Source organism: Podarcis bocagei (genome assembly GCF_964188305.1).
Source record: "Podarcis bocagei genome assembly, chromosome: 6".
NCBI classification, from domain to species: domain Eukaryota; kingdom Metazoa; phylum Chordata; class Lepidosauria; order Squamata; family Lacertidae; genus Podarcis; species Podarcis bocagei.
Genome location: NC_138130.1, coordinates 91,018,059 through 91,046,003, shown reverse-complemented (window position 1 = coordinate 91,046,003; position 27,945 = coordinate 91,018,059). Strand labels below are relative to the sequence as shown.

At 46.6% G+C, this 27,945-nt stretch overlaps 2 protein-coding genes across 8 annotated transcripts in view; one reads left to right on the top strand and one right to left on the bottom strand.

The window, feature by feature from the left end:
- The window catches only part of AMOTL1 (angiomotin like 1), a 90,088-nt gene extending 86,216 nt beyond the window's left edge, over positions 1-3,872 (top strand). For all 6 annotated transcript variants that reach the window (XM_081197619.1, XM_081197622.1, XM_081197621.1 and 3 more), the window contains one exon: positions 840-3,872. In XM_081197619.1, the coding sequence (XP_081053745.1) occupies positions 840-952 (113 nt within the window). In that variant the 3' untranslated portion in view covers positions 953-3,872. The remainder of the gene's footprint in view (positions 1-839) is intronic.
- A 14,514-nt stretch (positions 3,873-18,386) lies between these two features.
- Positions 18,387-27,138, bottom strand: CWC15 (CWC15 spliceosome associated protein homolog). 2 transcript variants are annotated; one of them, XM_081197723.1, is made up of 7 exons: positions 26,989-27,138; positions 25,489-25,666; positions 23,695-23,807; positions 22,431-22,519; positions 21,099-21,209; positions 19,375-19,493; positions 18,387-18,820 (listed from the first exon to the last, which is right to left on the bottom strand). In XM_081197723.1, the coding sequence occupies exons 2-7, from the start codon at positions 25,617-25,619 to the stop codon at positions 18,691-18,693; spliced, it is 693 nt and encodes a 230-aa protein (XP_081053849.1). In that variant the 5' UTR covers positions 25,620-25,666; positions 26,989-27,138; the 3' UTR covers positions 18,387-18,690. The 2 variants fall into 2 exon arrangements, with proteins under 2 accessions (XP_081053849.1, XP_081053850.1); XM_081197724.1 differs by lacking the exon at positions 26,989-27,138 and adding an exon at positions 26,841-26,961.
- Positions 27,139-27,945: the final 807 nt, after the last annotated feature.

The window sequence follows — 27,945 nt, the reverse complement described above, 5'->3', positions numbered from 1 at the left end:
CCCCCATTTATTTTTATGCAGAGCAGCTGTAGGTGGCTGCAAGGTTGAGTGGGTGTCTGGCAGGGGAAGAGAATCTGCTGCACCCTTTCACTGCCAGCTGGTTTGCTTGCTCAGAATTGCTCCAATAGGATCTGCTTTCCCATATCTGGGGGACGGGGGTGAGACACATGCTTCCCATATTCCCCCCCCCCCCCATGGAAAGCAGCACAGTTTTAAGCAATCAGCAGCCAGCTGGTAGGAAGAAAACGGTTAAGTAGACTCTCCCCACCCCCAACTTCCCTTCTTCCGCTATCAGTTTTCACTTTAACGCCACTCACAGCTGTGCACTTAAAATGCTTTTATATCACTTTGACCAAAGTGTCCTGGGAACTGTAGTTTGTTAAGGGTGCTGAGAATTGTCAGGTGACCCTCCCCCCACAGGGCTACAATTCCCTCGCCAAACTACAGTTCCCAGGATTCTTTGGAGGAAGCCACGATTCTTAAAATGGAATAAGAGTACAGTGGTACCTCGGGTTAAGTACTTAATTCGTTCTGGAGGTCTGTTCTTAACCTGAAACTGTTCTTAACCTGAAGCACCACTTTAGCTAATGGGGCCTCCTGCTGCCGCCGCGCGATTTCTGTTCTCATCCTGAAGCAAAGTTCTTAACCCAAGGTACTATTTCTGGGTTAGCTGAGTCTGTAACCCGAAGCGTCTGTAACCTGAAGCGTATGTAACCCGAGGTACCACTGTACTTTAAATTTGGTGGCCAAGCCACACCCAAACAATTGGGAATTGTGGTATCGCAATGTGCACTTTGGCCCCAAGATCAGCTTTCGCCCTCTTCACTGTTTCTCCGCAGAGAACTCTCCCAGCCATGGCAAGCTACCGGACAGCAGCAAAGGCGGCAGGGTCAGCAGCCTGCTTCACAAACCTGAATTCCCAGATCCAGACATGATGGAAGTCCTTATCTGAAGCTACAGTTCTCAGGTGCTGCCGTTTCCCCTGCTGGTGCACATAGCCCACTGAAGGAGGGTGCTGCCGTCGTTGGCACTGTTGCTGCTGCTGCCGTGCAAAACTCAAGAGCTCTGGAGAATGGTACAAAACCGGACCAAAGAAGTTTAAATCTAGACGGCAAACGAGACTTTTAAGCAAAGCACAGAGCATGTGAGACGTTGGAGATGGGACATTTGGGATACCTGCTATGTACAATCATAAAAAAAGATTTACATTGGCTAATGAGATGTGGATTTGAAAGAGCGACGGCAAAAGCAAGACATGGGCAACTGCATTTTCTGTCGGGGGTGGGGGAAGGAACTTTGGAAGGCACGGTCAGCATGCCAAGGACAATTCTGCAACCACCAAGTTAGTGGTGGTTGCTTTTTAAATCACCGGCTAGCTAACCAGAGCAGCCGCATTCCCTCTGTGAAATGTTTTGTGCAACGTGCACCCCTGGGACGAGGGAGCAGGACTTCCCTATATTTAGACATCATCCCACTGCCTTCTTCCTGCTGTTTTTGTTTTAATCTCCCTCCCACCCACCTTTATATAGAGAGGGAGACATGGTTAAAAACAGGGTGCGGAACAATGTGCCCTTTTGATAAATTTTTGCAACTCTTCGCCTCTATTTAATATTTATTGAGCAACGACAGCATGCAGTTGCCATCACAGAAGCAGCAGGGTCCTTCCTTGCTAAGAGGGCTTAGAACATGGGTAGCTGATGGGGGGGGCTCTCCAGATGTGCTTGGATTAGAGCTCTCTTTCGCCCCAGCTGAGAGCCAGGAGCGAGCTGTAGCCCTGTAACATCTGGAGAGCACAACGTTGGCTGCCACTGGCTTCAAATCTAATGTTATCTCACGCATTATAGGTGAGACTTAGTTACCTCTTTCCAGTAGTAGTAGTAGTAATAATTTTATTATTTATACCCCGCCCCTCTGACTGGGTTTCCCCAGCCACTCTGGGCGGCTGGGTGGTTCTGCTGGGGCAAGAAACCTACCAAACAAACAAAAATGGTCATTAAAGAGCACCTTAAAACCTGATTTGTGGTCTCATAAACTTTCATGGGCTTAAGAGTTTTGAGCAGGGGATGTTCCCAGCTCTGCTTGGAGATATTGAGGAATTGACCTTGGGAACTTTCTGCTTTATCGCTGAACTATGGCTCTCCCTTGTCAAATATAGGCATGGAATCCTATGTAACAACAGCATAGGAAGCTGCCTAGATGTCTGGGTGGTTTCAAGTAGATCAGCAAGGATTTTTCATTCCCGCTTGTTTAAGAACGGCAGCAGAAAATGCCCCCTCCCCCATTGTACTGCTGAAATTAAGAAAACTGGGCGAGGGGGAAGCAAGAGGTAACCAGCAGAATGTGCTTGGGGTGTGCGAGTTCAGTTCTCAGAACAGAATTCCCAGACTCGGAAACCTTTAAGTGTAAATGTACGCCTTTTGCACCAATTGCGGTTGGCGGTTCTCAGGATTCTTGTATAAAAACAAAGTCAGTCCCACAGTCCTGAGGTCTGCCCACTGCTGCTATAAACAGGTTCGTTTCAGTGTCCCTTTTCCTAGGTTTTCTGCTAGTTTTCCAAAACTGTTCGATGTGTGGCCGTGCATGTTTTGCAAGGGCTATAAGCTTTGCTCTTCCGTCTCGTGCAGGTTCTGTGAAAATGCTGAGCCGTTTAGCAGTGCTTTGTCTTTTAAACCAACCACCAAGCTCTTAACCCTAACTCTTAGAGATTCAAACAGTGGTATGCCATCTGCTTTGTGCATTTATCCCAACCAGCAAGGGTGACTGCAGGAAGCCACCCAGGTTGCCCTGTTGTCTTTGTTGAAAGGCCAAGTGGAAACTGAGCATAATACACATACTCTTCCCATGTGTGATTCCTGGCAAATGGAGGGCACAGCAATAGCCATCATGCCTAGTAACCACTGATAGACTTGCAGCAAGAAGACATAGACAAGCTCAGCCTCCTATGTCATACATGCTTGGCTCAGCAACACTTAGCAAGTGGGATCCAAACGTAAGTTTCACTTAGTTCCTGTTGGAAATCAGTGGGACAACTTTCCACGTTGGATTTCAATGGGACCCGAAGTTCAGCTAACTAAGACCTACTACAGTCCCTTGGAGGCTACTTCAGCTTCTCACTCATTATTATGGAGCAAACGCAGGAACCAGGGCTGTATGTGACATAGTTTGCCCGTTGTGCTGGTCCCGAGGTGCAGTTTTAGGAGAATTCTCCTGCAGTTTCCTCCTCCTGTATATCTATATTGATGTGCCTTTGTACTTGTAGCATTCAGTTAAGCACCACTTACAACAACACCCCAAGGGTAAATTTACAGTGTAAATGATGCTTGCGTTTGGCAGGCAACTTTCTGCAGACGAACTCCATATATATATTTGAAAATTTACAGCCCAAAGGATCAGGAAAGTCTATGCTTGCTTCTCTAGTTGTGCTTGATGTTTTAATGCAAAAAAGAGAGGTTTCTCTAGAGCACCCCATGTTAGAGCAGAGTGTATGTGGAATACTCCTGTTATGACTAAAGTGGTGGCTTAACCTTTAGCAAAAACGTTTCTGCCCCTCCTTGAACACCTTGGCTTGTGTGTTACAGTATTGTGCTGTGTGACATTTGTGTTGTATTAATATTACAGGTAAACGGGTTGTAAGATAACGTCAGATCGCTTCCCTCCCCCTTCCCCCAGTTGTCCTTCTGTTGTACAGAATGGCTGGTGTAGAGCATCGTTCAGCTGGAGTGTGTTTGTACATACATGGGGCAGGGAAGAATCGAGGAGTTTATACACCTCCCACGAGAAATACTGATGGCCTTGGGCCTGCCAAAGATTTTTCTCCTCTGCTGCTTAAATTTGTGCCTTAATATTGTATATAATAAACGTATACAGTGGTGCGCCCCCTTTGACTTTTTTGGTTTTAAATGGGTTGGAGGGAAGCATGTTGTCTTGTTTCAGGGCAGTTGGCAGGAGCTGGTCAGCAAGAACACACACTGTGTCGGTGAAATCATCTCTCTCTCTTCAAAGAAACAAAACAGCACAGGAGGCCAGGCCTAGCGAGCCCAGCAACTCTGCCCTAATGTGTCAGTTGTGAAGACTGAAGGTCCCTAAGTTTCCTCTTCTCATGGGTCCTTCCCAAGGGAGACTCCATCGCTGTGCCTGTCTTTGCTTCTCCCTCTTCATGCCTCTTCTGGTCCTGGGAGAACAGGAGGAAGGAGATCTGGTCACAGCAGCAGGAGGAGACCCTCTGGACTCTTCAGCAGCCTGCCTCATCTCTGCCTCTTGGCCCTCCTCCTCTCTAGCCTCCACTTCCTGCCACAGTCTCTTCCTACTCACTAAACCCTGTTACCCCTTCAGCTTCTTCCACTTCCTCTTCCCAGTCTGCTCCCTCTTCTTCCTCTGACCACTCATCATCGTCCCACCACCAATCCCCTGGCTCTGAGCCTTCTTCCCTTGGGGGATCCCCAGCTGGTGCCTCCCACCACTCCTTGGCATCCAGCCAGTGCACGTGCCATCTTGATGCTTTCTTCACATTGTTCTCCAAGCCAAGAGTTTGACGTGTGAGCTGAGAAATCCTCAAGTACAAAACCTTATCTCACCACTTCCGGGAACTCACTTGTGGGCCTAAGCAGGTAGCTTCTGGGTGGAAGTTGCTGTTTCCTGATTATCGTATTCCTGCCCACACATCCATCTTCCATTGCTGTCGGCCACCCTACCAGTGGTTCCATGGCAAACCCCTACATTAACAGCATCGAAGTGACCTCCCCAGGGCGCAAGCCTCAGCAGTGTGTATGAAGGTGCTGGGCCGCCCAGACAACAAGACCCCACTCTTGGCCTCGCTGATGCGGTCCAAAAGAAAGCAGAGCAATACGTTTGGCACCAGCTTGGTTGCAGGAGTCGCCAGAAGGAGATGTACAAGGTGCCATCCAACTCCTCTCTGGATTTGTGTAGTGTTTATTGCTGAGCCTTTTCTTCTCCCAAAGAAGTCCTGAAAGGCAGCCAAGGTTTAGGATTTTCCTTCTCCTAGATGGGGTACATTCCCAGGTTGACGAGACCCACCTGCCCCTCATGTCCCTCTACAGCAGCCTTTCTCAACCTGTGGGTCCCCAGATGTTGTTGAACTACAACTCCCATCACCCCTACCTAGCAAGGCCAGAGCTCAGGGATGATGGGAGTTGTGGTTCAACAACATCTGGGGACCCACAGGTTGAGAACCGCTGCTCTACAGCATGTGCAGAAACCGCCTTCTTGACCGCTGGACCCATTACTGGTCTTCATCTGCTCAATCTACCGGAGCCAGTCTTTGCTTGCACGGAAAGTTATTGATTCAATGAGCATTTGAGACCCATCAGCTACCCTCACCGGGTTATCCAGCCACTTGAAGCTGTTTCCCAGGGTGTGGCCGCTGTCACAGGCTGATAGCTTCTAGGAGTCAGGTGAGAGCTGAGTGCAAGGTGAGGACCAAAGGTGGGCAACTTACTACAGAAGGAGCACAACGTATCCCCCACCAGAGGTCTTACCTCTTGCCTAACACCCCATACACCCTGGTGGTATGAGTTGTTCAACAGTGGAGCAGACTTTGTGGCAGAGTCTGTTAAGAGTTTTTTAAGCAGAGCCTAGGTGGCCATCTTACTGTGACTAAAAATGTAATTAAGCTGGGTGGAGGTGAGAAACACGATAAATAAAATGGATTTAGCAACTGGCTATTGCATGCTCCTAAATGAATCAGAAAAATGTTGGCGCTAAGCCAGGAGGACATCTTCTTTGTAAGGCATGGCAACCCACAGAGCACATTTTTCCAATGGCCCTGCAACATTCTTGCCTGGCAGTTCTGCACCTGTTGGGTCCCAACTCCTTTCCCTTCCTTCCTCTTCCACTATTTTTCAGAGGGAACATTTGTCAGCAGGATGCCACAAATACCAGCAGGGATGTTGGCAGTGCTGTATGAATCGCGAGGAGGGCACAGCAGACTGATGCTCCATGCTTCATAGTCCAGCTGCTTTTTCTGAGGTACATCCACTGCATGGAACTTATAGTCCTCAAGTGCTTGGCTGAAAAATAAAACAGGTTCGGCAATGATCCTTCAGAGTGAACAAATCTTGCATATATTATTTTTAAATGTACCGTACCGCAATATTCAAGTCCAGTATGAGGTTTCCAGTCAATAAGCAAAATTCCCTCCTCACTTCCTTCTTCTTTGCCCTGTCCCCACAGAGAAAGAATTTAAAAGAGCACCAAATACTAATATATATATTTAATCAAACACTTAATGAGCCTTCCTCAGGCTATAGGAGCTGAGCTTGATGCACAGCTGTTTAATGGTATTACTAAATTCAGCTTCAACCAGGAGTATCCTTAGGGATTTTGTATGATTATTGGGCTGCTTAGTACAGCGTTTTCCCAAACTGTAGTCTTCAGCTTTTTTTTTTTTTACTACAACTCCCATCATCCTTGACCACGGGTCCTGCTAGCTAGGGATGATGGGAGTTGTAGTCCAAAAACAACTGGAGACCCAAATTTGGGACACCCTGCCGTAGTTCACTGCTGGTTCTGTTTCCAGACAGGAAGGATGGGGAATCTGTGGTTCTCCAGATGTTGAAATTTTTAAGCACTTGGCTTTTCCTCCCCACCAAGAATCCTGGGAACTGTAGAGCTATAATTTTTGGGAAAATAAGCAAGGGGTCTCCCCAAAAAGAGTGATCTTTGTGACAAGCTGCGAAAGAAAAAAGAGAGATGGCTCCATGCAGGCATTCACAGAAGAGCAGAAACCTTACACTGTCTTATGAAGACCTCACTTCATTTCAGCTAACAGCGATTCTCAACCTGTGGGTCCCCAGATGTTGTTGGACTACAACTCCCATCATCCCTGAGCTCTGGCCTTTGCTAGCTAGGGGTGATGGGAGTTGTAGCTCAACAACATCTGGGGACCCACAGGTTGAGAAAGGCTGAGCTAGGAGCACATGGGTGACAGTCCCAGTGGATATGGGGCCCTTGGTCCCCTTCCAGTAGACGGCAAGAGGACGTTCGTGTTACAAAAGCTAGGCAGCTGAAGGCAAAAGAATAAAATGAGACTGACAGGTTGGCGAAAGGGGAAGAATAAACAGGTAAATCAGCGCACACTCACAGAGACACGCAGCACAGAATGGAATTCAAGGCTATAAATAAAAGCCCAGTATTATGTTGCCATAGAAACGAAATATGGAAGAACAAGGAGATGAAGAAAACAAGTAAGTGGAAGGGACTCCATGTCCCCTATGCTGGTGAGCACTTCAGATGGCCATTTATGCCCCTTCAGAGATGAAAATGCATGTGTGTGCGCGCCTGTCCTTCCTAGATTTGTTCTGGCTTTTCCATCGACACCAACGTGAGCTCCATGTTGGAAGAAAGGCAGGATATAAATCCGGAAACTCAGGGAAATCTGGCACCCACAAACCCTGGCACCCACCACGCATGACAAGATATAGGATAACTAGCAGTTAGCTTCCAAAACGGTCAAGGCTCAAGCCTGCAAGGCAACGTGTGTCCGAATGATGCCAAGCCCTTTGTGGGAGAGACAACAATGGAGGGGAAAACTCATTTGTGAAAAAGTGCATGTGTGAATTTGGAATCGCTGTGAGGGATGCCGGCATGTGGACGAAAGACGGTTACCGGGGTGTGAATGGAGGAGCGATTCAGAGAAGGGTGTTTTTTTAGCGAAAAACAAAAAGCGTATAAAATGAGAGTATGAAATAACATTCATTTTTAAGTAAACATGCAAGGTGTCAAGGGGCCTCGGATAGGAAACCAGAAATACTACTGATTCTTGCACACCAACCCTTTCCCACGGTACTTCACCCCTTCACACAACGTTATTCTGGCCTTCAGATGAAATCTTTTTTGAAAAATGGCTTTTTTTAAAAAGCACGATAAATGACTCTTGAGTGAAGCTCATGTTTGTTTGGGCCCTGGATCAACTGTGCTTTATGAGAACCATGTGTTTGGAACAAACTTGAGAAAGATCAACTCGACTGTCTACTCAGCAAAGAAATTGCCTCAGTAGGAGAAACACACCAGATGTCACTCATCTGAAATTTATCTTTGACCCCACACCCCAGTCTTCAGCTGTGAGAAAATAAGACAAACTCAAGCGGCCTGAATTGAAGTGTATCATCTCCCTGTTCCCTCCAAGACAGTGGTTGCCTGACCCACTGACCCTCAAGATGTTATTGAACCACAAATCCCATCATCCCTGACCACTGGCGCTTCTGGCAGGGGCTGGTGCGAGTTGTTATTTGACAACATCTGGAGGGCCACAGGTTAGCCACTCCTGCTCTAAAACAATTTTTGTCCACCCTGTTCGCTTATTTCATGGCTTTCCTCCAAGATCTCCGGGAGCGAAACTAGATTAGCTCACTTTATATTCGCAACTCTCTTTGAGGTGAAATTTTGGGCTAAATTACATGCGGTTTTGGAGTACTGTGTCAGGAGCTGCCACTGTAGTTCCTCTTTTTTTGTAAAAGCAGCTGTGCCCCACACACAACAGCCCCGCCCCAATTTAGAGTGGGGTTGTAGTCACTTATAGATGTTTTAAAAGATGAAAATTTAAGCCACTCAAGGAGAACTACGTGTTACTTCAGGGTGGGGGTGGGGGTGGGGGTGGGGGAGAAACTCTGTTTAGTAAGGGATTTTAGTGCAAACCTACCTAATTTGCCCCTTCCAACACATGAGAACCAAAAGAACCAACTGTCCTTTGAAAATTGCGCTTCTCTAAAACTTGTGATGCAAAGATGTTTACAAAAATGCATAGGAAAAATACATTATAGAAAATAACATATAAAATGCATTTTTTTTTTAATGCAAATGCAAAAACATTTATTTCACTATATATCTATATCTATATATCTATATCTATATCTATATCTATATCTATATCTATATCTATATCTATATCTATATCTATATCTATATCTATATCTATATCTATATCTATATCTATATCTATGCATGCAGTGGTGTGTGTGTGTGTGTGTGCCTACAGTGTTTAAAACCTCAATAATATGCAAATTAGACAAAGTACCACACAAAAATGTGTATATACTAGGGGAAATTTGCACTAAAATTTTAATGCGTACTTGGAAAAATCCACAAATTGTTGCAGGAATTTGGAGAACTGAATGTAATAAATGAGAAACGCGCATGAACTGAAATGGACAGATGCATTCATTCTTACTTCCGGGAAGAGTGGGGACCCTCCCACAGGAGATGTCAAAATCAACACAAAGGGGTTGCATAACTCTCCCTTCTCCACCCCCTAATGCTTCCCACAGCTGTTTTCTCCTCAGCTGAGCTGATTTCTGCTCTCAGGGTCTGTTGTGAGGGGACAGCCAAGGTGAAGAAGGAGTTGTGAGGAGGGGAAATTGGCAGCAGGTAGAGAAATGGTTAAACACCCCACACCTGCTACTACTGCCCCTGGAACAGCCCCTCAACCGACCCCCACATTAATGGTATTCAGCAACCATGGGACCGGAAATGGTTGGTGTAATCTATAGTTTATCCATGAATAAGTTTTGTGGCTGAAGTATGGATTAGAACCCCTTATCCACTACAAGGCCACAGTCACTCAGAGAAATCCGCCTGATTGAAGGATAAGGATGAGGCACTCTGTTAATTTTGGTTTTTCTCATTTTCTTATTTCTCCAGTCTTACGGCAGGTGCACACCCTCCAACATTTCTCCAATGAAAATAGGGACATCCTATTCCATAGTAATAGTAATAGTAATAATAATAATAATAATAATAATAATTTTATTATTTAGACCCCGCCCATCTGATTGGGTTGCCCCAACCACTCTGGTCAGCTTCCAACATATATAAAAACATAACAAAACATTTTAAAGAAAACTTCCCTAAACAGGCTGCCTTCAGATTTCTTGCAGAGTTGTCTAAAGGTTGATAGTTTGTCTAAAGGTTGCATTTATCTCCTTGGCTCAGGGGGGGTCGCAAAACTCCATAAACTCCAACATTTCTCCAATGAAAATAGGACCGTCCTAAGGAAAAGCGGGACTTTCCGGGATCCACTCAGAAACAGGGATGGCTGGGAGGGACATTTGTAAGTGTAGGTAACTCTGAGGCCACCCAGAAGTTGTTGGATTACAGCTCCTACTGTCCCTGACTGCGCTGACTGATGGGAGTTGTAGTCCATCAGGCTGAGGCCAGTGCTTCTCAAACTATCTGAAGCGGTGGAGTGACAGTTTCTTCTCCCATTGTGCCAGGGATCAGGACCAGATTTGGCCCCTGAAGCGTCCCACCCAACATGGCTTGTGGTGGAGTTACTGGGAACCAGCAGCCAACGCCTTGCAGACTGGCATCAATTGGTCCACGGTCCTCCACTTTTGAGTAGCACTGGTTTAGTTTAATACCTTAGCAAGTACTAATACCTTAGCAAGTTTCTGATATATTGCAACTCTAATGGAACTTATGACCTGGGACATTGTTGAGTTCTTGCTGAGTGTTATTCCTGCTTGCTGAGGTTATAGCAAAGAGCACTTCTCCCTCCCCCTTCCCCGAGCTAATAAAAATGTGTGAGAAACTGCCAGAAGTCCCGGTTTTCTGCTCTTCTATAGGGATTTGGTTTCAGTGTCTCTTCCTCTGGCCTGTGCAAATAATGACAGGGGTCAGGATGGAAGCTCTCCGGGATTTGCTATTCAAAGCCAAATGACCATGAGAAAGAGAGGCAGCCGGCATTCCAGAGGGAAAGTGCACAATCCCTCTCGCCTTATAGCGAGTTTGAGAAAGTGCTATTCCTCTGGAATTTCCCAAACAGGACTCAAGCCAGCAGCCCAAGTGATGAATGGGAGGGTTGGGTTGCCAAAAGAGAGAGGGGTGGGGGTGGAGGAAAGAAGAGAGATGGAAAAAGCATCCAGAAGGCTGTTTTTCTTGAGGTTTTAAGTGTGTTATTAACCTTCTTCTCTCTTGGCCAAACAGTTTATGGTTGAGCAGTCGCAGAGAGCCATTTTCCCTTGCCTTAAATCTAAGCAGCTTTCCATGGAAGATTCTATTGGAATCAGTGGGACTTATTTTTAAGCAGCGAGTGGAGGCAGAATGGGGCCCTCCTCTCAGCCAGCCCTGCCTCCTACTTCCTTCCTTGCAACCAGTCCAAGGGGCAGCTGCAGGGTCTGCCAGCTAACTTCTTCCATTTCAATGTTTCCCCTTGCAGGGAGGAAGATGAGGACAAAACTAGAATTTGTTGGCTCTGCCTGTCATTGGCTCAAGCTTCAACTTTGGCTGGCCCCATGTCCTCCGCCCCACTGGTTCTAGCCCAGGGGTGCCCAAACTTTTTTCAAAGAGGGCCAAATTTGATGAAGTGAACATGTGTGAGGGCCAAACATGTGTTGTTGACCTTTTTTAAGGACTGAAGTTGCTGAACTTTTTTTAGGATTATGCCCCAGGGCCAGATTAAATCAACTGGCGGGACAAATTAGGCCCCCAAAACGGACTTTGGTCGTGCCCATTGGTCGGAAAACTAAGGCCCGTGGGCCGGATCAGGCCCAATTGCCTTCTGGCCAGCGCACGTGTCGTCTCCCTCTCCCTCACATGGCAGCGGCGCCGCCGCCTCCTCCCTCCCTCCTCCTGGCTTCTATCCGCCCTGCCTAGAGGAGGAAGGGGGCTGGGCTTTGTTGATGCCAGCAGCAGCAGCGCTTGAGCGCCCGCCATTTTAAGCAGCCCCTCTCCGGAGCCCTTTCGCACGCCGCTCATCTCCCTCTGCCACCGCCAGCCCCTGCTGCTCGCAAGACACAGGTAAGCGGCCACCGGGGGAATGTGGTGCTCTTGTATCATTCCCCCCCAATATATTCCGCCCCCCCCCAAGGTCTGAGGGACAGTGGACTGGCCCCCTGCTGAAAAACTGCTGCAGGGCAGCAGTTGAAGGAGCAAAAAGGGTTTTCTTGTGTGTGTGTGTTTCTTTGTGGCTGATTAGCTGTTCTCCCTGTGCAAAGGTCAGAGGGGGCAGGGTTTCTGTTGAGGCAGGGGATTAGCTGTGGGAGGAGCTTATCAGAGGTAGCAGGGCAGCAGTTGAAGAAGGAGCAAAAAGGGTTTTCTTGTGTGTGTGTGTTTCTTTGTGGCTAATTAGCTGTTCTCCCTGTGCAAAGGTCAGAGGGTGCAGGGTTTCTGTTGAGGAAGGTGATTAGCTGTGGGAGGAGCTTATCAGAGGTAGCAGGGCAGCGGCGCACGCCTAGCGGCGCGCGCAGTTTGATCCATCTTTTAGATTTAGCGGTGCTAGTCTCAAACGTTTGTTGGGGGAGACCTAGGTTTTTTTGTGGGGGGGAGTTATTTGTCCTGTCTTCACGCTTTTTATGATGGAGGACCACTGTAGCCACCCTAACGACGTTCTCAAGATGGAGGGGGAGGGAACAGCTGCAGTCGCCTGCGGTTCCTGCGCAATGTTTGCCATCTTGCCAAAGGTTGCAGGCAGATTTACCTGCAGCAATTGCATGTTGATTGCTCTCTTAAAAGACAAAGTCCAGCAACTGGAGGAACGTGTAGCTACGCTCCAAAGAATTAAGAGATCTGGAGCTCTTCTTGGAAGCAACAGAGCACACCGTCTCCACCAAGGAGGAGACAGGGGACTCCCCTGAGAAGGAGGCTAGTTCATCAACACAGGAGCCAGATATATGGAGAAACGTGACTCAAAGAAGTAGGAGGCCCAGGGTTCGTTCTGATTGTTTAGAAATACACAATCGCTTTGAGGTCCTCTCCCCTAGCATGGAAGACGAAGAGCAGACTCCATTTGAGGATCTCTCCCTCATTTCAGTTGATCAGGTATATGAAGACGAGCAGCAAAGTCAGTCCTCAGGGAATGTGCAGGCGACCTTGGAACGGACAGCTCATGGAAGAACCCCGACCAAACCTAAGAGGAGGCGTGTAGTGGTGATAGGGGATTCCCTACTGAGGGGAACAGAAGCAGTGATCTGTGGGCCTGACAAGATGTCTCGGGAAGTGTGCTGTCTCCCCGGGGCTAAGATCCAAGATGTAACTGAACGACTGCAAGGAATCATAAAACCCACTGACAAATACCCCTTCCTCTTGGTTCATGTGGGAACCAATGATACTGCAAGCAATAGCCTCCAGAAGATCAAAAGAGACTACGAGGCTCTGGGCAGGAAATTGAAGCAATTAAATGCACAAATTGTCATCTCATCTGTCCTCCCAGTTGAACGACTTGGCCCAGGGAGAGAGGGAAAAATAGTGGAAGTGAACAGCTGGCTTCGCAAATGGTGTAAACAGGAACGGTTTGGATTCTTAGATCACGGACTGCAGTTTCTTGAAGATGGACTTCTGGCAAGCGATGGGCTGCACCTCACAACGGTTGGGAGAAATGTTTTTGCCAAAAATCTCAGAAACCTCATCAGGAGGGCTTTAAACTGACTAATGTGGGGGAGGGAGACAGTGCTCCTTAAGATAGGAGTCTATCAATTGATGAAGATGATCATCCAAATGTCATAGACCAAATGGAGCAAACAGCACGCAGACCTAGTGGTGGGAGGAAAAAATCCTTAAATAAGAGACATGGGGGAATGATTAATGGACTTCAATGTCTGTACACTAATGCGCAAAGCATGGGAAATAAACAAGATGAGCTTGAGCTCTTGGTACAGCAAACTAAATATGACATAATAGGCATCACTGAAACCTGGTGGGATAAGTCCCACGATTGGAATGTAATAATGGGGGGATACAATCTATTTCGGAGAAACAGACCAGACAAGAAAGGAGGAGGAGTGGCGTTATATGTCAGGGATGTGTATACCTGTGAAGAGATCCAAGATTTAGAACCTCAAAGCCAAAGTGAGAGCATTTGGGTCAAAATTAAGGGAGAGAAGAATAAGAGAGACCTCATTGTGGGAGTTTACTATAGATCCCCAAGCCAAACGGAGGACATAGATGATGCCTTCCTGGAACAGATGGCCAAGCATGCAAAAGGAAGGGAGATAGTAGTAATGGGGGACTTCAATTACCCAGATATTTGTTGGATGTCACACTCAGCCAAGAGCATAAGGTCAAACAGATTCCTCACTGGCCTTGCAGACAACTTCATTGTCCAGAAAGTGGGAGAAGCAACAAGAGGAACAGCCATTTTAGATCTGGTTTTAACCAATGTTGATGAGCTGGTTAGTGGGGTAGAAGTGGAAGGATCATTAGGCGCGAGTGATCATGCTCTTCTGAAGTTTACTATACAGCGGAAAGGAGCAGCCAAGCATACTAGGACTCAATTTCTTGACTTTAAGAAAGCCGACTTCATAAAACTTAGGGAAGTGCTGGGTGAGATCCCATGGACAGCAATACTAAAAGGAAAGGGAGTTCATGATGGCTGGGAGTTTGTTAAGAGGGAGATAGTAAAAGCACAACGTCAGGCAATACCAATGAGACGGAAACATGGAAGGTGCCTAAAGAAGCCAGGGTGGCTATCTAAAGAACTTTTAACTGAATTAAGATTAAAAAAGGATGTGTACAAAAAATGGAAAAGGGGGGAAACCACCAAAGAGGAATTCAAACAAATAGCCAGCACGTGTAGACACAAAGTCAGAAAAGCTAAAGCACAGAATGAACTCAGGCTTGCTAGAGAGGTTAAAAGCAACAAAAAAGTCTTTTATGGGTATGTTCGTAGCAAAAGGAAGAACAAAGAAACAGTGGGGTCACTCAGAGGAGAAGATGGTGAAATGCAAACAGGGGACATAGAAAGGGCTGAACTCCTCAATGCCTTCTTTGCCTCAGTCTTCTCCGATAAAGAAAACAATGCCCGACCTGAAGAATTTGGAGCAAATGATTCAGCAAAGGAAACACAGCCCAGAATAACTAAGGAGATAGTACAAGAATACTTGGCTAGTTTAGATGTATTCAAGTCTCCAGGGCCGGATGAACTGCATCCAAGAGTATTAAAAGAACTGGCAGATGTGATCTCAGAACCACTGGCAGTCATCTTTGAGAATTCCTGGAGAACAGGCGAAGTCCCGGCAGACTGGAGGAGGGCAAATGTTGTCCCTATTTTCAAAAAGGGGAAAAGAGAGGACCCAAATAATTACCGCCCAGTCAGTCTGACATCAATACCAGGGAAGATTCTGGAGCAGATCATTAAGCAAACAGTCTGTGAGCACCTAGAAAGGAATGCTGTGATCACCAATAGTCAGCATGGATTTCTGAAAAATAAGTCATGTCAGACTAACCTGATCTCGTTTTTTGACAGAATTACAAGCCTGGTAGATGAAGGGAACTCAGTGGATATAGCCTACCTTGATTTCAGTAAGGCATTTGACAAGGTGCCCCATGATATTCTTGTAAAGAAGCTGGTAAAATGCGGTCTTGACTATGCTACCACTCAGTGGATTTGTAACTGGCTGACTGACCGAACCCAAAGGGTGCTCATCAATGGTTCCTCTTCATCCTGGAGAAGAGTGACTAGTGGGGTGCCACAGGGTTCTGTCTTGGGCCCGGTCTTATTCAACATCTTTATCAACGACTTGGATGATGGACTCAAGGGCATCCTGATCAAATTTGCAGATGACACCAAACTGGGAGGGGTGGCTAACACCCCAGAGGACAGGATCACACTTCAAAACGACCTTGACAGATTAGAAAACTGGGCCAAAACAAACAAGATGAATTTTAACAGGGAGAAATGTAAAGTATTGCACTTGGGCAAAAAAAATGAGAGGCACAAATACAAGATGGGTGACACCTGGCTTGAGAGCAGTACATGTGAAAAGGATCTAGGAGTCTTGGTTGACCACAAACTTGACATGAGCCAACAGTGTGACGCGGCAGCTAAAAAAGCCAATGCAATTCTGGGCCTCATCAATAGGAGTATAGCATCTAGATCAAGGGAAGTAATAGTGCCACTGTATTCTGCTCTGGTCAGACCTCACCTGGAGTACTGTGTCCAGTTCTGGGCACCACAATTCAAGAAGGACACTGACAAACTGGAACGTGTCCAGAGGAGGGCAACCAAAATGGTCAAAGGCCTGGAAACCATGCCTTATGAGGAACGGCTAAGGCAGCTGGGCATGTTTAGCTTGGAGAAGAGGAGGTTAAGGGGTGATATGATAGCCATGTTCAAATATATAAAAGGATGTCACATAGAGGAGGGAGAAAGGTTGTTTTCTGCTGCTCCAGAGAAGCGGACACGGAGCAATGGAGCCAAACTACAAGAAAGAAGATTCCACCTAAACATTAGGAAGAACTTCCTGACAGTAAGAGCTGTTCGACAGTGGAATTTGCTGCCAAGGAGTGTGGTGGAGTCTCCTACTTTGGAGGTATTTAAGCAGAGGCTTGACAACCATATGTCAGGAGTGCTCTGATGGCGTTTCCTGCTTGGCAGGGGGTTGGACTCGATGGCCCTTGTGGTCTCTTCCAACTCTATGATTCCATGATTCTAAGTTTGCTGACCCTTGTCCTAGCCAGTCACCAGCCAAGACCACTTTAAGGAGAGACATGCGAGCATCTGATACCTGCCATGCACAGGATGCTGGCGACTTGTTCACAGAACGAGTGAATGGCTGAGTTCTTTTACCATCTTGAGTCTGAGGAAGAGTTCTGGAGAACTCAACACCTTGCAGGGGTTTTTTTGTGATATTGTGCTGGCCTAATACAGGCATTGCCTTGATATGGATTTTATAATCCTTGGTCTCTCTCTTCCTCTGGACATCCCCCTCCCACCCCGCATTCCATTACTTTTCCCTGCCCCACCCTGGTTTTCAATTTGCTTCCTCTCTGCAGTCAGCTGACATTCAAAGGGCAACGGACATCTTCGTTTAGCTGTTTTTGGGGCGTCTCCCCCACTTAATTCCGCCTCCCTAAAGTTTTTTGTACTTCTGCAACATTTGGCTTTTTTTGAGTCTGCTAATATCTCCTCCTTACTTACATAAACTTTGGAATTACTGTAGAATATGGGATTTAAATCTGGGACTGTTGCCTGGCTCACAGCTCCTATGTCTCAATGACTCTCTTCTCTACAAATACATAAGCCAGTGCTTGGCGTGTTACTTCTCTTCTGAGTAGCTTCAGACTGTTCTGATGGCTCTTCCACCTGCACATGGAGCTGGGGTAGAGAATTACACAGTGCATGAAGTAGCAGGGGACTTGCAATGTGGTTTGTAGGCAGTGAAGGAAGATTATGGGCTCTGCTGCTAAGCTGAGACCACCACTTTTTTCTAACCCAGTGAAGCACAAAGTGGGAGCACACGGATTAGGAATGGAAAACATTGGAAAGAGAGGATTATAGTGCATTACATTAATTGCAATAGGAGCTTAGAGCTGGGCTTGCCGAAGACACTATTAAATAATGCACGAAAAGGATGCTGGAGTATCTGTCAAAAGTCCCACTGGAATACATATTGTAAGAACAGCGTTCGCATCTATTGCTGAGTTATTTTCTTCATCAATTTTTCCTCAATAGGGATTTTTAAAATCAATTTTTCCTATCTGGAGCAAAAAATACTTTCTCAGCTTCACATTAATGTTTCCAGAACAGGTTTCATGCACTAAAATACGTAACAGGCTGAAAGAGGTCAGGGAAGACCATGCGAATGAAGATACACTTATGAGATACATATTATTATTGTTTATTGTTATTATTATTTATATATCACCCTTCATCTGAAGATTCACTGAATCCCCATCAGATTTCTTGGGGGATAGAGCAAGTCAGATTCTTTGCTGCTTAATATACCAAAATACTGAGCTCGAATTGTTTATTCTATCTTCTTCATATCAAGGCATTAGCCTATTATTAAATTAAAAACCTATCCCAAAATAGCTTCAAGCTGGTGTTTCAACACTGGCTGCAAAGGAGGGGGCCTCCACTGACACCCATTATTTTTATCAACACTAATCTGATCACACCTAGCGATCCGTTAAAAAACTTAGGAGCAGAGCTGGGTAGGCCACATATTTCCCCCCTGAGAGTGGACCCAAGTTGGAACTGCCCCCTGGGGAACTCCCACAACTATGCCTGTCTGCAATTGGCCAATCTGCAGGCAGGCCTGCAATTCCGCTGAAGTGGCCGTTGCCAAGCCATCAACACCACCCGCCATTAAAAGTAAGCGGACTTACATTGACGTGTAACCTAATCTGATCACATCTAGCACACATCTTAGCAGGTTTGGAATGCTTAAAGCACTTCAGGTATGCTATACTTTACAACATGGGCCAGCAACACGGCACCCATGGGTGCACATGTAGCCAGAGGTCTTTGCTGCCCCCCCCAGACCCAATCCAATTAGGCATGAAAAAAGGCCTCCAATTGGCTTCAATTATTTGGGGATGATGGGCACTGCACAACACCTGGAGAGCCAGAGGTCAGCCACCTTGCCTAAGGCGGGTGTGCGGCCTCATCCAGAACAGGTAAGCTGCTATGGCAGGTTGAATATAAGACACAGCACTTAGAGCGAAGGGTTTATTGTACACCATTTTCAAAACATTTACAGAAAGGCCATTACATGTAATTTCATAGCAACAAAATGAAACATTTCTGGGAAATTAGCTGCCCGAGCTAAAACAAACTAAACAAGGAAGTATTCCAGAGACAGGGTCATTTTATGTTCAAAGGGTAGCGGCGACCTTGGAGAACTGCTACTCGTTGCCAGATTTTCACTTTAACCACGTTTTTCAGAAGGAAGGAAAAGGCTTGCTCCATTTAGTCCATCAGTGACATAGCATATTCAAAATGAAAAAAAAGGAAAAGTACTACTTGATGTATTTCTCCATGAACTTTTTGTGAAATTCAGACCGCAGCGTGTCATTGACGAATCTTTTGTCCTTTTTCATCTCATCAACTCCCTTCGCACAGTTCTTGAAGACCACGTCATCGTCCCATCTAAATCCAGGAAGAAGCAAAATATGTTAACCGTAAGAATTCAAGAGAAAATGTGTGACATCATAACAAGACAAAAGGTAAGGAGCATTAATCCATGCTACAGTGCAATATCCACCAGCCACAGCCAGCGGTGATTTGTGGGGCTGTGCACTGGACTTGATGTGATTCATTATATATCTATGCTGATTTTTATTCACATGAATCACAAAGTGGCCTGCAAACAATAAATAACAACGTAATAGAACATCACAAATCATATAGTTCAATTAACAAATCATCAGTAAAACCATTACAATTCATAAAACACTATTGAAACAAATGAGGAAAACCGCACAATAGCAAAAAAATATATATCACATTATAGGATTCACAAAGTACTACAGCATTCATAATCTCTAAGACAATATTAACAACATTAACAAAACAGCAACAAAAAATAAACTTAAGCATACAATTAAGATTCATTTAAAATATTCTGGAACTGTGAAATTGTGGAGAAGTTGGGAACAGGTAATTTAGGTGGCCATCCCTATGTAAAGCAAGCACCTCCATACCTCCTCTTCACTTTGAAGTTTGCCTGAGGCTGAACTGGACCAGTGAGGTTCAACAAAGGGTTCCCACTCAGGATGTTCTCCATCCGTATCCTCTCCTCTTCAGCTTTCTGCTCTAGTTCCTGGCAAGGTAAGAAAAAGATGGCCATGAGCTATAACACAGACCCTATTTTCTGTTCCACCTGATTTTGAGGAAGCTGGGGACTTGGCCACATAAAACTCCCAACCATTTTGCCCAGTCGTCTTTTCTGTTTTTCCGTCTTGCAGTACCAGGTTTTAAATTAAAGGCAGCTGTCACCATTACAGTGCTGAAAACAAACACACGGCAAATATTGGCTCGGTGTGCAGCACGAAACTGCTCTGGGGTTTTGGCTTTATGTATCCCCCTGAGCTTGGAACAATAAAGTCAAAACAATGGAGGGCTGATCTTCAGATTTCCCCACAGCAGGGCATGGTTATCTCTTGATATGAATTCTCTAGGAAGGGCAGGGAAGGCTGTAATGGAGCTCTGCACATCAAAGAGGGCACTGAGTCCAGAAAGCTAGAAATCTCTCACCCACAAGCCTGGTTTGTTTGTCTGTATGGAAACCTGTGCATCTTCCTACATGCAGCTCCTTGTTGCCCATGGCAACCAAGCCAGGGCTTAAATATATATGGCAGATCTTCTGCATTAACAGATTCAGGACCAGCAGGACATTCTAGAGGGGCCACATGCAGAAGGGTACCAGGTTCAACTCCTACTTAAAAGAATATTGGAGAGCAATGTTTAAGGCAGCTTGAAACATTGAAAGGGATAACTAGAGCTGGCAAGGGAAACAGAACGATTAATACCATAATGAAAACCAAAAGGCAGCCGCATAAGGTTCTCCATCTTAAACAGCTTCTGCTGGCCTCTAGTGGCATCAAATGGTCATTTCTGGAAACCGTTTTCTGTAGTATTTGTATACAGCGGGGGTGGGAAACTGGGTCCTGACATCCCCCAGCCCCCACGGGGCACTTGGGAAGGTGGGTGGGAGCTGCCCATCTGTCAATCACCTGGTGTCACCATGACATCAGGTGAAGAGTTTTCCTTTCATTCCTTGGCTTGAATTAAAGCCAGTTTGCAAAGGAACAGAACGTTCCTTTTGCCAATGTGGTTTAAACTGCACAGGGAAAGGAAGCATTTCCCTGCAGGGCTTGCTGCAAGAACAGAGCAAGACCTGCTTTGCGGAAGGATCAGCTATAGTATGGAGCCCCTAGTTGCCACAAGCCAGGCTTGGCAAGAAACAACAGAAACTTCACTCTATGGCTTCCAATCCATTTGGTCTGAGGGCTGGAGGTTCTCCCCTGAAGCTACACAGCAGCACCATTCTGCACCTAACCAGGGCTAGGACTTCACTTTGGAGATCAGTGGATTACCCAAAAAGGGGACGGAACTATTTCTGACATAACAAAATCACGTACAGCGCGTGTCCATTAATGTTGTTTGTTGCTTGAAAGGCTAATTGCTTTGAAGTCTTCAGGCAGGGATATAACACACACACACACACTTTGAAAGCTATACAAGTCATTAGCAGCGTAATGGTTGCAGAAACACCTGGCTTGCAGAAAGCTCCAGATGAAGTCCCTACATTGTGCCTGCTTCAAAGGATCCAGGCATTGGAGCTAGCAGAGGAGACCTCTACAGGTTAAATGGGCCAATGGCCTGCCTATGGCAGCTTTTATAATAAGAATTAAAAGATGCTTACCTTTCGGGCCTGCTCCTCAGCCCGCTCCTTCTTGATCTTTTCTAGCTCAGCTAAAAGAGCAGCTGTGTCATCGTCACTCTCTTCGTCATAGTCCTCATCTTCATCCTCCTCCTACAGATGCAGCAAAGTTTTAGAAAACACTGTCCCATCTCCTACCCACCGTAGAAACTTAGGCAGAACTTTATGCGTAGCATTACAGACAACGGCATCCTATTTCCAACACAACGGATCAGGTGAACCTCCACATGAATGTCCTACACAGACATTTTTGCACTTTGCAATTTCCATAGGCCCACGTGATGTGCCAATATACTGCCATGTGTCCTGCAGGCAAGGTTTTAAGTTTAAGCACACCAACCGCAGTGCTTCAAGACTGGCCCGTGTTGCCTAAGCTTACTAGCCAATCTCAGTATGACAAAATGCTCCATCAAATCAACTTGGGTTCAGCGCATCTTGTCAGTTTCCTCAAAATTGACAGTATAAAAATCATCCTCTCTTCTCTACATCCATATGACTCTACCATTTTAAAATGAAATGACTGTTCCTCAGTTAAGTACTGTGGGCAAAACAGGTGCCTGACAGCCCATATATCATAGAATTCCACAGTCCTAGACAGGCAGACAGGTCAGAAGACTTATGCAGCCCCAGGTGGCTTGCAATGCACAGCTGCCGGGCTGTGTTTGCTGTAGCTGATCGCAAGTTGCACATGCCTATCCCAAAGAGGCCCTGCAGCAGGCGTGGGGAACCTGTGGCCCTCAGATGTCATTGGGCTCCAACTCCCATCAGCCCCGGCCAGCATGGCCAGTGGACGAGGCTGACACAAGCTGCAGCTGGGCAACAGGTTCCCCTCTATTGCCCTAGAGAGGCACCCCATGTTTCTGACGTTTAAGCAGAGAGAAGGATTATGCCAATAAAGGATGAATGAATGAATTTTGTCAACACTTCAGACTCTGATATTAGAAAGACTGTGTGTCACAGTTCCGCTAATGGACTACTATTCTGATAGCAGGGTTGCACTCATCAGGGTTCCTCTGCAGATGGAAAGCACCTTGAGCCACTGTCAGCTTCCATCAATAGATTAGGGATGTGATTTTCACCAACTCCCCTTTCCCACTCTATCTGCACCTTCCTGCCTGTTCTGCTGATGGAAACCTCTGTCAAAGCAAAAAAGGATGCAACCAGCCACCCAATGTAGCTGAGTGGAAATATTAAAGTGGCAAAAACTTGTTTTCACTTCTTTTGATGAAGTTTTTGTTGCTGCCCCAAAAAGAACCCCACTATTGATTTTTAAAGCATCTGTTTTTCTGTCCAGCAACATCCAAGAATACATACGTCAGTCAAAGGATCATCTGCATCCAGGTTAGCTGCAGGGATCTGATCTAGCCGGGGTTTCTTAGACACAGAAGAGGACGTTGTGTGCTCTGGGGAGCAAACGCACAAAAAACCGTAAGAACTTGGGCGACCAACAGCAATAAAAGGAAAGCATGACCGAAACATAGAGAACACTAAGCTTACTGCGAACCCAAATGCAAAAATAAAATAGAATTACTAGAAGCATATGACTCTTTTGCCAACACAAACCAGTGTTAAATCATTTGTTGCATGTACAACCCTTCCTGGCATCATCTCACTCTTGGATCAAACACCTTCAGATGTCTGGGGAAACCCACATTAAGGAGACAGACTTGGCTTGATCCTTGCTTTTTGGAAGAAGGCCTCAAAAGCCGAGGCGGGTATAATACTTCTCTCTTCCACTGCTTTGTTTTACAATTCACTCTCAGCTGGTTTCTCCTATTAAGCTCATGGTACCCTTAACATTAGGGACGCGGGTGGCGCTGTGGGTTAAACCACAGAGCCTAGGACTTGCTGATCAGAAGGTCGGCGGTTTGAATCCCCATGACGGGGTGAGCTCCCGTTGCTCGGTCCCTGCTCCTGCCCACCTACCAGTTCGAAAGCACGTCAAAGTGCAAGTAGATAAATAGTAGATCAAAGTACCTTCTCCAGCGGGAAGGTACAGCGTTTCCGTGCGCTGCTCTGGTTCGCCAGAAGCGGCTTCGTCATGCTGGCCACATGACCCGGAAGCTGTACGCCGGCTCCCTCGGCCAATAAAGCGAGATGAGCGCCTCAACCCCAGAGTCGGTCACAACTGGACCTAATGGTCAGGGGTCCCTTTACCTTTAACATTACCCCATCTGAGGAGCAAATTTGCCAGGCAGGGATCTATGTGGTGAGGGGAACTCTCCTGATCTTCCAATACTTGCACTTTTAAAAATGGGTTTAATGCAGGTTTTAATGATGTGAACTGCTTCCAGACCTTCCTCATAATAAGAATTATAAAAAAAATCATTTGAATTTTTTTTAATATTTTAGAATTTTTTTAAAAAAAATACTTTAAAAATATTCTTATTGCCTACATACAATTCCTTGCTGCCTATGGGTACCCAGCAAGTGCTTAAATGCTTAATTCTACTTCGATTAACTTTTGCTGAATGACCTGGAACTGTCCTTGAGACACAACGTGATTCCCCAGCAGCCTGCAAGTCACAGCCTGACCTCCCCTCCAAAAGGGAAAATAATCTGCCAAAACAACACAGACCTCGCGCAGGCCTGTCTCTGTTCTTCTCCCTCACGACAACTCTCTCCCTCTCCTCCAGTTCTCTCCTGAAGTCACGGTTGCGTACCTCTTCAGGGGCATCCTGGGTGGTTTGTCTGAAACAAGAAGCAAGCGCAGAAGCTGAAGGGAAGGAATTAGCCACATACAGCTGACGCATTACAGTTGCTGTGACTATGAGAGGTGAAACATTCGTAACAAATATCACCTCGGCCAAATGCTCATCATTTTACTTATTACAAATCACTAACCCACTCTGAAGACTTCTAGACCACCTCAACACATTTAAAAGGAATAATCAGACGCTTAAAACAACAGAGAATAAGCTTTTGAAAAGAAATAAAAACTGGTGGCAGTTGAGTCTCCCTGGCAAAGGCATCCCAGGGCTAGGAGCCACCACAGCAAAGAGGCAAGGGGACCTGGAGAAGAGCCTAAGAGAATGAAGGAAAGCATAGCATTTCAAGTACCCCATATGCCAAGCTGAACTGGGCTTTGAAAGCTGCTGTTTTATGGCAAATGGGTCACTGCCCCACCACCTTCAGGGTGCCCTTAGCCAATCCCCACCTGCCCCCTTTATTACTTATAACCAGCCCGGGGGCAATGCCTGTCAGCTTCCTCCTCCTCAGTCCCAGTGTTGCTCAACAGGGAGGAAGATGGGGACAACCCTAGATTTAGCTAGCTCTGGCTGCCTCCGGCTCCGACCCTGTTCCCTGCTGGTCTCCATTCTTTATGCTCTACCACTTCCAATGGGCAACAGCCACCACTGGCCTTTAAGGTTAAGGACCAGTACCAGAACTAGCAAAGTGATACTAGGCAAGCTATTATTCTTGCAGCTTCAACCCACTTCTACAATATGGAGATAATGATACTGCCCAACATTATCAGTAACTGCAAGCTTTCAGCATTGATTTGGAAGCAGGTCCCTTCAAATTACAGGGGCTATTATAACCCCACAGTACACATGAGGGATAGGGAAGCTGAGGAAAAGGTCGCAAAAAGCACAGCAGCCAAAATCAGTCTGATCTTTTACTGGTCCTTATGATGAGCCTGTTATTAGATCCAGTTTAAACTGCATGCTCGTACCCATCTGGTTGTGGAAGATGCTTTGCCCTTATTGCCCATTTGTGAAGTTCTACAAGAATTCTGAGATGGCCTTATAGTGGTGGGAAACCTCTGGACTACAAGCCTAATTAGACTCACCATGCTGACCCATTTGGCTCATGGGGCCATTTTGGTCAGCCAAAACCCACCTCCCATATACCTGGTGCCATATATGACATCAAGTGCAGGGCAGATGAAGATATGGTTTGGCTGAAAGCAGAATTTATAGGAACCATCGAGCAGCTGATTGCTGTGTCTTGCAAAGTGCTGTTCCTCTACCCGTGCAGTTCTTCAAACTGCTCAGATAAAGAAAAATGGGTCACTGGCGGTCAAGTGATTGACAAGCCATTTGACACCCTCCTGTCAAAACTGGTCTGCAAGGGTGGGGGTGGTGAGGATCTGTATCCAATTCTCCACCCTTCCAACAGAGTTAGTTTTGCGAAGACATCCACAAAAGTTAATCGCTCACACAAATTACAAAGAGTTTGTCTGCCCACCCGCACAGCATTTGTGCTATACTGATAGCCAGAAATAAAACAAATAATGAAATCACTTTTAGTTTGTAAATGTTTTCCTGTAGCAAATTCTACCTGCCAAAGGGACAGAAAAAACTATTCCCTGCTAAAGACAAAATAAACACTACAGAAAACAGCCCCCACAAGAAACGTAAACTGTTACCTGTATTTGATTTTAGTATGAGAGGGAAGATCTCGGCTGGAATATTGTTTGGACAGCTGACTTAAGTCACCTTCTCCTTTCCCTCTCCCTCCTCTTGCAGGTTCAAATGTTGGTCTAGCTGCAGTAGTCATCTTTAATACTGTGAGATCAAATGCACATCATGGATGGATGCTAGAGCCTGCCAGAGCAAAAAAAGCAAAAAATCTAAATCAACATGCATAGCAAGCCTTATTACCACACTGCAGTCCCACATAAAATCACTCCTCTGTGGCAGCTATTACATTTTTTTAAAAAAGCAAGATAGCTGCTTATGACGCATTGAGTACCATACACAATTTGGTCCTACAAGCCTAGGCAGCAAATCAGGAAGGCCCTGCCTTAATTCTCACCTCTACCATAACCTCACTACTTGGACTTTAGCAAGCCATTCTGTAATAAACCTCAACACCACACTCTTGTAGTAATGATGGCGATAGTACTGACATACCTGAGTTAGCGAACTGGGTGCCCTCCAGATATTGCTGGACTCCCATCAGCCCTACCCAACATAGCCAAAGGTGATGGGAGTTGTAGTCCACAGAACTGAACTACAGTTGGAGGGAGCCATGTTGGCTGCCCTTCCCTTACAGGGCTGCTGTACGGCATTCAACTGGATAATACATGGGCACTGCTTGGAGCGCTTGAAAACGCTAGGTGGGCATTAAGCACCACCTCCTTACCCTTACATTCCGTGCACTCTGGTTTCCGTCACGGTGTCCCATTGCACCAGAAGCGGTTTAGTCATGAGCCAGAAAGCTGTCTGTGGACAAACGGCTCCACTGGCCTGAAAAACGATATGAGCGCCGCAATGCCATAGTCGCCTTCACTGGACTTAACCATGCAGGGGTCCTTTACCTTTACCCTTACATTCCGGCACAGGAACGGAGGCAATACTCTTTCATTCACTCCTACTATTCTGCATTGATTCACCAAATAATCCATTAAATTGATTTGCTACGATCCCCTCGTCGTAGCTGTCAACTTTTCCCTTTTTTTAAGGGGAATGCCCTTATTCCGAATAGGATTCCTCGCAAGAAAAGGGAAACGTTGACAGCTATGCACCTCGTTGTCATGTACTGCAAAAGGACATGCTTGGCATTTTAACCCCCTGAACCTTTAGTGCGACCCGCCTTTTCCCCGCTTATCTTTGCACAAAGAAACGGTAATGGCTGTCCTGAGGCGGCTTTGCTACTGAAAAACAAATTCTGATTCTTAAAAAAAACACGAAGCCAGGGTCTCCCTGCGCGGCAACCGACCTAAACCACCGGCGTCTCCTGCTACGTCAAAGGCCCGCCCGAGCCCCCTGGTCTCACCCGTGGGCCGCCCAGGAGTCAGGACCTGAGGCCTCCCGCTCCTGCGACCCCCACCAAAAGGCGCTCGGAGGCACGGAAGCCGCGACAGGGGAGCCACGGGCAGCTTCCGGCCTCCGAAGACGCCCCTACCCCCGCCCGAAAGGCTCACCGGCTGCTCCCTCCTCACGGGCACCAGGGCGGCGCGGCCACTAGGCCGACAGATCCGTCGCAACCCCCGCACTCCCGGCAGCCACCGCGCCCAGCGCCTCAGGTGCGCGCGCAGACCCCGAAGCCATAGAAAATCTACAGGGTAGAAGGACGCGCCGCTCTAGTTTCCGGTTAAAATAAATAAATAAATAAATAAATCGCGTCGCGCGATGGCTAGGTTGCTCGCGGCATCAACTTTCGCCTCATCTCTCGTGGGAAGAAACGGAGAGCAATCCAAGAGGGAGGTGGGGCCGGAGGCAAGACTCAGGCAGGCTGTAATGAGCAAACGCCATAGAGGATACCATAGAGATGGAGGTAGAACGTCTCCGCTCCTCTTTTTTTCCCCTTTCCGTTGCGCAAAATGGCGGCGGCCAGTTGGAAACCGGAAGTTCTGGAGAGGCGCGCTTTGCTACGCTTCTCGTAGACTTCCGCCCTCGAGGACAAGGCAATGGCGGGAGTCGGGGAAAGCAACGGTCCGGTTACGTCACGCGGCTTAGGATGCCCCGCCCACAAAGGGGCGGTGCCTGGTCGGAAGTGAGATGATTGCTCCCCGTGAGTTTCTGTTGCCATGGTGATGGAGCGAGGCTGGAAAGGCTCGAAAGGGAACAGTTTCTGGAGCAGAGCAAAGGGCTTCTGGGTGTGTGCAGAGTTCTTTCCCCACCCCGCTCCGTAAAGATAATTTGCCGTCACGTGTTTGGACTTGCGGGGCGTCGCTTCATAAACCACTTGCCTTTCTTCTTCTTCTCTTTTTTACGGAATTGAAGAATAGCTGTGCTGGTCCCACCAGTCAGGGCACCTCGAGGGGCCCGACAGCTTTTCTTGAGCTACGGGGACAGTGGCTTCCACCTCCAAATATTCGTGACTCAGCAGCTTCTTTTCACAGTAAAAATCAAGTTTTATGCCACTTTTTCCCTGTTCA

Coding starts and splice junctions, on each gene's coding strand:
- CWC15 (XM_081197723.1), bottom strand. CDS start 25,619: ATGACTACTGCAGCTAGACCAACATTTGAACCTGCAAGAGGAGGGAGA. Junction 23,808..25,488: donor CATACTAAAATCAAATACAG/GTAACAGTTTAC, acceptor TTCTTGTTTCAG/ACAAACCACCCAGGATGCCC. Junction 18,821..19,374: donor AACTTCAAAGTGAAGAGGAG/GTATGGAGGTGC, acceptor TCCTGGATTTAG/ATGGGACGATGACGTGGTCT.